The sequence below is a fragment of the Triticum dicoccoides genome, chromosome 2A (genome assembly GCF_002162155.2).
Source record: "Triticum dicoccoides isolate Atlit2015 ecotype Zavitan chromosome 2A, WEW_v2.0, whole genome shotgun sequence".
NCBI classification, from domain to species: domain Eukaryota; kingdom Viridiplantae; phylum Streptophyta; class Magnoliopsida; order Poales; family Poaceae; genus Triticum; species Triticum dicoccoides.
In genome coordinates, this window is record NC_041382.1 from 674,495,630 (window position 1) to 674,505,292 (window position 9,663).

General features: G+C 44.3%; 1 protein-coding gene across 2 annotated transcripts; it reads left to right on the forward strand.

The window, feature by feature from the left end:
• Nucleotides 1-1,853: 1,853 nt before the first annotated feature.
• Nucleotides 1,854-5,631, forward strand: LOC119356145 (O-fucosyltransferase 29-like). 2 transcript variants are annotated; one of them, XM_037623059.1, is made up of 9 exons: nt 1,854-2,219; nt 2,572-2,659; nt 2,758-2,834; nt 2,911-2,999; nt 3,090-3,279; nt 3,737-3,918; nt 4,003-4,105; nt 4,382-4,713; nt 4,965-5,631. In XM_037623059.1, the coding sequence occupies exons 1-9, from the start codon at nt 2,022-2,024 to the stop codon at nt 5,224-5,226; spliced, it is 1,521 nt and encodes a 506-aa protein (XP_037478956.1). In that variant the 5' UTR covers nt 1,854-2,021; the 3' UTR covers nt 5,227-5,631. The 2 variants fall into 2 exon arrangements, with proteins under 2 accessions (XP_037478956.1, XP_037478957.1); XM_037623060.1 differs by having other exon boundaries at nt 4,385-4,713.
• Nucleotides 5,632-9,663: the final 4,032 nt, after the last annotated feature.

Consider the following 9,663-nt stretch of genomic DNA (forward strand, 5'->3'; position numbering starts at 1 on the left):
TAACATCACACATATCAAGAAAAGATGAGTCTACTATGTAATAAATGAAGTGATGCATGAGACAACACATATCTTACTACCCACTGTGAAGATAGTAACATAGACTAGTAATATATGCATGTTACTACTCTAAGTTACTTCCCACTGTGACTAGTCTAAGATCACAAACGGCTTGTGCCAAAAAGCTAGGGCCGTCATGTCCATGTATTGGTGGGCTGGATCACTTAATAAACGAGGCATTCATTATCAGTCTTGGGAGAAAATGTCAATTCCGAAATAGTTGGACTTGGTTTTCGAGACTTGGAATTGTTCAATGATGCTATGTTAGCAAAACAGGCATGGAGGCTGTTGATTAATCTTGATAACATGTGTGTACATGTGTATTGGGAGATGAATACTATCATGATGATTACTTTCTTTGCGCTGGTTGTCTGAACAACACCTCAACTACGTGAGTGCGATTATACAGAGAAGAGAGGTGTTTAAGCAAGGCCTTGTCCGATGTATGGGAGACGAGAGGACGACTGAGATTTGGCATGATCACAACCACTATGGAGTGTCACCATAGCATTTAAACCCACGATCTTTGCAAAAAAAATCCTTCACCTCTCCCAAAGAAGCGCCTAGGGCAAAAGTACTCTTCGCCTTCATGCTCCGTTGGCAAGACCATAGATTTTTCCGCCCCTTTATGTGCCGTTCTAGTAGCCAGTGGCGGGGAGGGGAATTCCGTTGGCTTCGCTTCAGCTAGCATGTTAGGTTAGAGTTTTTTAGTCCACACAGGGGCAACGTTCGCGCAGATGGTGGGGCTTCATCTTCAAGTTGATCTTTCATGCTCTGAGCCTCGGGTTCGTCCCTTGGGACAGTCGATGGAGCTCCTATGCAGATTCTTGGCGTCTCTTTGGGACGATGAGGTCAGGGTTTATCGTCATGGGTACACAATGGCGAGATCTTAGACGCTTCAGATTGATTCAAGAGTTTGACGGCAATGACTGTGACTCCGGGGCGCTAACTCCATCAGGGGCACGTGCACAAAGACTTCTCGTATGTCACCGACAAGGTCAGAGCGGCTTCGGTAGGGGAGTAATGAGTAATAACAATAGCACGTCGATCGTTCTGGTGGTAGTGGTCGTATATAGTCCAGGAATCTTAATGTAAATTTCATTATAGTTAGGGTGCTTTGTACTTCTGATGAACTTATAATAGGTTTAGGATTTTTTCGAAAAAAGACTAACCTCACCTTTTAAATTTACCGAGCTTGATATAGCTAAGGCAGTTGTTTGATACGTACGCTATTCGGTTGTGTTAAGCACTGTCAATTAGCAGCCATAAGCGAAAACCAAGCTGTGCTTTGATGGTCATGAGTGTAATGGTACCTCAGCTACCAGGGATCAAACTTCAGGTTCAGCTGCTTGGTACCTCATAAAGGAGGAATATTCTTTCATTGAGAGGCGATGTTTTCGTCGATAGCGAGGCACCTGTGATGGCTTCGTCAGTCTCAAGACATGCCAGCTTAATCTCACGGAGGTATAGGAATAGATTGTGTGTGTGTTCGTTCAGAGAAGGTAGTGTATGTACATGTCTGTGAGCGTTTGCTCGTGGCGTGTTTCTCAAAAAAGATTAGCGGCCGTCACAGAATAGCGGACGCCACAAAATAATAATAAAATTTGCAGAAAAAAAACGTTGCACCTACGGACCGTAGGCCACAAAGAAAGTTGGGCCAACATACGGCCCATCCAGAAAAAGCAGGAAAGAAGAAGATGCAGCCCAGTTCATTGCGTTGTTCCACCTTTTCTGTTTCGGCCTTTAATCGTCTGCCTGTGGGCCCTGGGGCACGGTCACGCTCAGCACCGCGTTCACACGACAGTTGTTTCCTCCACTCGCCATGGGCGGCCCCTCCCCGAGCTCCCGCGCCTCCACGATCTAGCGCGGCGGGCTCGCGCTCTGCCGTTGGCGGCGCCGCCCAGGCTGCAGTTTCTGCATGCTGGTTTCTGCCGTAGGGCACGACCTGATAACCGCGCGGCATGGGGAGGAAGCCTGATCCGGCGAAGCCACACTACGGCGGCGGCTCCGCCTCGCCGAAGACGGCGAGGAGGGCTCAGCCTTCCCCGGTGTTCCTGGGCACGGCTCTATTCGTCCTAGGCTTCGTATCGCTCTTCACCGGGCACATCGTCACCGACGCCGACTGGTCGCGGATCCGGAGCCGGTGGCGGTCCAATCAGGTGACTGATTGAAACTTTGGCCATTTTACTGCATAGTAATTCGACAGAATTGTGGATGAGTTTTGGTTTACGCGGTTTGTTCAGTGTGATTTCTCTAGAAAGAGTTTGATTCTGGTCAGTGAAAATTCAGTACCGATGGCTGCCCCTGTCACATCGTAACCTATAAATAAACAAACTGAAGGAACCGAGTGAAAAACTCTCGCCATTTTCCTTGTAAACTAGCAAATCGTAAATTTTAATTGTCGGTTTGAAAGATTACTAAGTCACTTTCTTGCCTGTTCATGTGTAATCCATCGCAAAGTTCCCCTGGCATTCTCGATTGATATTGCTCTATGTTGCTCATAATGTGCAGGTTCGAAACACTGAACCCATTGATATTTGGAAATCAAGGTATTCCAACTTGTACTATGGATGCAGCGGGAGGAGCCCAAAATTAAGATGTTAGTCTACTCGATCAGTCAAGTCCGCCCCTTTTAAACTAGATTGTGAAGAGCGACGAAATTTACAATCTTGAGGTTTCTCTGTTTTCATCTTTCAGCTGCTGTGTCGGAGAACAGTTCTACCGGCTACTTGCTGATTGCTACTAGCGGGGGACTGAACCAACAACGCATAGGGGTATAATCTTTTTTCAACTTGTAATTGATTTGTTTCTCTTATCCATTATATTACCATTATGATCTTCAGTTTCCAGATAACAGATGCTGTTGTTGTTGCCTGGATTTTGAATGCCACACTTGTTGTGCCCGAGTTAGACCACCGCTCATTCTGGAAGGATGACAGGTGATTTAAGAACTTGAGATTACATGGCATATTCTATGGTTGTTTGCTGCTCACAGGTACTTGTCCTCATACTGTGTGTGTTATTTGCAGCGAATTCTCCGATATTTTTGACACGGACTGGTTCATATCGTACCTATCAAAGGATGTAACTGTTGTTAAAAGGATCCCTTATGAAGTTATGATATCGATGGATAAACTTCCATGGACTATGCGGGCACCTAGAAAATCCATGCCTGAGTTTTACATTGATGAAGTTTTGCCTATTCTGATGCGAAGGAGAGTAAGTAAGCCAAACAAGCGCATTTGTTTGGGGCTTGTTGCATATTATTCTGTATTTATCGAGTGCATGCTACTATTTATTGCTTCTATCCTTGTCAAGCATGTCATCATGTACAGGCAGAAGTTATTTCATTTCGCAGTCTTTCTACTTATTACTTTGTTTAATTTCAAGATAACCATTCTATTCATCTGCTTTAGTGCAAAGTTGCGTGTGTGATAACCTGAACATCTGGTTGTCTAATTACTTGCTGTTGCATGGTCAGCTTGGTAGCCTCATTTGTTGGTTAAGAGAATACATCCTGATTTCCCTTTTATTAAGAGGTATATTAAATGCTGTATTAATTGGCAGCATATATGAAAACATTATAGCGATATGTGAGTCATCTGTTCTGTTTTAGTGAGGAATATATGAATACAGCTACATTTTCCTATTAGCTCAGCTCTCGAAAATTTTGCAGGCTTTGCAGCTCACGAAGTTTGATTATCGGCTCACGAATGATCTTGATGAAGAATTGCAGAAGTTACGGTGTCGAGTAAACTTTCATGCATTAAGATTCAAAAGGCCCATACAAACTCTGGGTAAAAAATTGGTGCGAAGGTTGAGAGTCATGAGCTCACGATATGTCGCCATTCACTTGAGGTATAGTCCCTATATGGAATTTATGAACATTTCGCTGAAAGTACGCATATTTTACTAAACATCAATTTTGGGTTATGTCATTAGGTTTGAACCTGACATGCTTGCATTTTCTGGCTGTTACTATGGTGGTGGTGAAAAAGAAAGAAAGGAACTTGCTGAAATTAGGAAACGGTGGGATACATTACCTGTAAGACTCTGAAACTTGGTGAGATAATGAGGTTTTCCTATCGAATAATTCTCAACAGATGGGTCCATAACTATAATTATCACTTTTTACTTCGTTTATTGTTGGCTCTTTGTTGGGTTTTGTGTTTCTCTTTTGCACCTACAAGAATATGTTGAGTATGATTTCCCCAAAAGAAGACGCTGTTTGAGATGATGATTTTACTTTAAATTATAATATTTGCAGTGATTGGATTTTGGTCAGTTGGTGTCGAAATGATTTTAGATTGATTATTGCTAGCAGGACTTGAGTGCTGAGGATGAGCGTACTAGGGGAAAATGTCCATTAACTCCTCATGAAATTGGTTTAATGCTGCGAGCTCTTGGTTTTGGCAATGAAACTTACCTGTATGTTGCTTCTGGAGAAATATATGGCGGGGAAGAAACTCTCCGGCCTCTGCGCGAACTCTTTCCAAACTTCTACACCAAGGAGTTGCTTGCTGGGGATGATCTGAAACCATTCCTTCCTTTTTCTTCACGATTGGCTGCTGTTGACTTCATTGTATGTGATGAGAGTGATGTTTTTGTTACCAATAATAACGGAAACATGGCCAAGGTGTTAGCTGGGCGCAGGTATATACATCCCTCTTTTTTTCTGGATATGTTTGGGTATTTTTAGAATATACTACTTTCATAGAATATATTGCAATAAATGCAAAGAAGTGAATTGAGGTACGGTCCACAGTGCCCATGCACCCTAGTTATCTTATCCCTATTCCCTAATGCTATATATGGTGTCTTTGTCTGTTGGTGGTAGTTTATTTATACTCGTTTGATTCTACATTTAATATGCTAATGGTCTTCATGCCCTATCAAATCTGTAGGCGATACATGGGCCATAAGAGAACTATTCGCCCAAACACAAGAAAGCTCAATGTATTATTTCAGACACGGAATCAAACGGGTTGGGATACATTTTCACGGAAGGTAAAGAAAATCCAGCGGGGCCTTATGGGGGAACCAGATGATCCCAGACATGGACGAGATGATTTCCATGAAATGCCATCATCTTGTATCTGCCAAAGAGTGCCAGTGAACAGATCGGCAACGATACAAACTCGAAACTTGTTATCTCAATTGAGATAGAAAACGAGAATTCTTGGAGATCAATTGAGCCTGGCCTTAATGCAAAGGGAAAGTACATATTTGGCAAGTTAAGAGGATGATGGAACTACAGATGCTGACGGCAGACGTAAATCCTTGGCACGTCAGCTCATGATGTTCTGGTGGTTGGCACTTGGCAGGGATGACAAACAATTTGCATACTGTCCGCTCTAGTGTAGTTCTGTTAATATGTTAGCTGAATCGAAGAAACTGCCACGGTAAGGAGCATGCCTAATATCTCGTATAACTAAATTAAAGAAACCACCACGGTAAGGAGCTATACGTACTAACTGGATATATGTCATGCCTGTAACTGTGATTGTAATGTGTACATGAATGACTTCGGTGTGCTGTCAATTACAACATTGGTTCGTTTTTTTTTGCTTACCTGTAGCTTGTTTCTTTTCGCCCTCTTTCTTTCTATCTTGGGAGAGTAGTTTGTTCTTCTGACGGGGTGTGCTCTTAATTGCTGAGCTTGGGCAACCGTACTGCTACTTTTTTTTCTCGTGTGTGTGTGTGTGTGTGGTAGGCAATAGTGCTTGGTATGCTTATATTGTCTGGTAATGCAACAAGGCCTAACTGAACATGCATCTACTTGAGCCGCCTCCAACTTGGTGCGTTCAAAGTCGCCAATTTGTCTGTAACCTTTTACTTGGACATGTCTTTTCCCATCAGAATACTAGCAACTCTAATACTCTGTCGTAAGGTGCGTATGCCGTGTTGTTGCACCGATGTTGGCTTTGTTAGAAAACTGATGTCTTACAGATTAACTATGCAAATTATGTTTTTGTGCTGGTACCGACCTTTTTTGAGAGAGCAAGCACCCAATTCTTCATTCTTTAGGATCGAATTACTTCTACATGGTTTCTGTTGCTTTCTAGTACATGATTCTTCTTCAGAGAACTTAAGTGACCCCTATAAGTACTGAGTACAAACACTGATAGTTTTAGTTCAAAATAGAAACACTGATAGTTTTAATTATATGTTAGTCCAGATAAAAACATAGGAAGCACGAAATTTTTGTTCTAAAATCAACCAGAATGTAGATAATAAAACTGTTCAAGGGTGCTGACCCAGATATCCGATATATTCTATATATAAGCATGCTGTTTTAACAAAAAGAGCATTTTATTTTCTACTTTTGAAAACAAACGTATCATGTCCAAGGTTTGGGCTCTGTCTCAGCACTTCAATCGACTTAATTTTTTTTGCTACTTCATTGGAAAACATCTGTGCAAACAGAGCGAAGTCACACTGTTGTGGAATCACCACATTGTAAAATATACCAAACAAAAGTAAAATTAAAACGGCTGTAGGAGGTACTACTTCTTTAGCTTTCAAAAATATAATTACCAGCCTGTTTACATCCAAAAAATGGCCCTATATATTTCTAAAAAAAAACTAGAACTACATGCAAACGTTCTCTTGCTATCAAGAGTCTTGAGACAGACAGAAGAATTTTACCATCGGTAGCCGATCCTTTCAATTATTTAGAGAACAAAGCTTTATCTGATTAGATCCTTGATTCAAACTCAACCCAATCATGTTTGGGGTGTTGGTTTCTTGGCGAAGACAAGATAGAGGGGGCTTTCCTCAACGTCCGAGGGAGATGCGTGGGGGTTGAAGGCCCAGATCCGGACGACGTCGTCGACGGCGAAGCTGCACTCGCTGATGAAATCGAGATACCCCGGCCCCCTGAGGGTCGTGCTGTGGGCGCCGCGCGACAGCCGCAGCTCAATGAGTCCGGCGCGGGGGTCGACCACCAGCACGGGCAGCCCGCCGGCGCGTTGCCTCTTCTCTTTCCTCCTCTCCCCGGTCGTGACCTGCTCCCCCGCGTTGTCGTCCTCGTACCGCAGGTTGGCAGCCTGGAGCTCCTCGGCGGTGAGGATGGGGCGCAGGTTGTGCGTGACGGCGTGACGCCATAGGGCGGGAGGCTGAACCGACACTGCCGCGGGTCGAAGTCGGTGCCGGTGACGGCCTTCTCGGCGATGAAGTGCACCGGCAGGTCCGCCGGGAGCCTGAGGTGCGGGAGCAGGTCCTGGCGGAGCCACGACGGCTCGGCTGGGGCGCTCATGGACATGGTGGGCGACCTCGAACGGAATCAACAAGGAGACTCGTGGCTGAATTATTCAGGTGCTTGTTATGTCCCGGGATTATATAGACGAATCGCAAGTAGTGTTGGGATCCGAGTCTAGGTTGGATTAAAGTCGTGGAGAAGAAGGACGAGCGCGGCTTGTGACCTGGACGCATTTAATGCAATCAACACAAGGAGTCTCGTGGCTATTCGGCTGTAATGCAATCAACACAAGGAGTCTCGTGGCTATTCGGCTGTGTTAGGGCGCCTCAAACAGCCCTCAAACGTTCTGGTTGTCCGGCGTCCTCATATCCAGCACAAACATGGGACGGATATGAAAAGTCCGGTCGGCCCGGTCCATCCTGTCCTCATAAATATCCTCAATCCAGAAACCCTAACCCATTTCATTCTTGATCCGTCTCTTCTTTCTCCTCCGATTCGACCACTCCGACGACTCCGGTAACTGCATTGACCAAGTCGAGCACTAGTAGCCGCTTCTCCTCCGACAACGACGATCCTCCACCGGCCACCGGCGGCTATAGCTGCACCGACGACCAGAAGGGGAAGGGGCCGACCCGGAAGTGGTGAAGGTCCGCTTTGCTTCAATTTAATTTCAAGTTTTAGACGTAGTTTCAAGTTGTCCATCATTTATGTGAACTTTGGTGGTCGGTTGAACATCCGATCATGATCTTTTGGTGAAAGTATTGTGCTTGACTATGTATGTTTGCTGATCTACGTAATTTGATCGACGTTCCATGGTTTAGTATGGATATAGGGGATCATATATGAGATGCACGGATGTGGACAATGCTATTTGACGAGTGCCCGGTCACTGCCCGTGGACGCGTCCGCGGGTGTTTGAGAGGTCATATTTGTCCAATGCGGTTGTAGATGCTTTTATGTCGCTGGGCTATATAGACGAATCGCAAATATTGATGGGATCGGAGTTGGAGTTGGAGTCGTGGAGAAGGACGGATGCGGCTTATGAAATGGATGCATTTAATGCTGGGGTCTGACTCGAATTTTTTTTTGGACCCTGCTAGCTGGCGAACGTTCGCCAACTAGGGTGACAGTTGCGAACGCCACGGGCAGTTTCTTTGGAAGGTTTTTTATGTCGCGAAAAATGCCAGCCATTGGATGTATATTGTGCGGTTTAGGAGGGGTTCGTTGGCAAAACGTACCTAATTGATGTTCGCCAGATAATGATTCCGTTTTGGTCCGACTCCGGTTCATCCTTATCTAGGCTCTGTCCAAACATGCGAGCCTTCTTTTTCCTTACCGCGAACATAACTCTCCCACGTGATTGGTAAATTGCATGTCCGGACTCCGGCAAATCTCTCTCATGTTTGTCTCTAAAATACCGGAGTTTGGACGTCCGGACAGCTTCATGGATGGATACAGGTCCCCATTGAATTGCAAAAGTAAACAAAGGTTCTCCGGACACCACATGCGGGAGTTTTGCAGGTCTTCGTTGGAGATGCGCTAAACACTAGGAATTCTATTATGCAGTTCAACACATATGCCTTGTAACCGGTTCTATCTATCCTGTCTTAATGGTGATTTTTGTTCCAGCTACCACCATCATGATAACCAAATCAGAGGGCTCGCTATCAGAATCTTTTAAATTTCAACAACAAAATCAATTAAACTAGGTTTTGTCACAGGCATAAAGCTGACTGGCTGAAGGTTAGCTAAAGAAAGCAAGCTCCAAAGCATTCCATGATCCATCACAGCCAAGCAGGCCCCAACAAGGAACCAGTGTTAGAACGTTCATCCCTACGAAGTTGAGTACTCTTTGGCAGCTCATACAGGTTGACACAAGTCATCATAAGACCCAAAATAGCAACATGCGTTTCTCGACAGTCAACATTCATCAGGAATCCATCACAGACAAGCAACAACAATGGAAGCTCACATTGCAACATGCGTTTGGAAAGAAGGAGAGTTCACTCATTGAGGTTTCCAAACAGGACAGCCAGCATTCATCATAAATCCATGAACAGTGCAAATCTTCTCAATTTCCTTTCTCTTGGAAGACAAATCTTCGCAGCTCTGTTTCCTTTCAGAACATTACAAGCATAACTGAAACCTGCATGAGTGCATGGCAAAGTTCATTGACTTGATGAGGGACTGAAGCACAGGAATTATCATTGTTACGACTTCAGTCAAAGTTGTAATTAACACACAGAATTCCTGGTTCACATCTTTATGACCTCATTCATCTTACCACAAGCAAACATGATTATCTTCATGACAGAGGGTTGCCAAATATTCAAACAATTAGGTGCATTATAAGAGACTGCAAAATAATCCAGGATAATCAAGACAAGTTATCTTGCAAAACC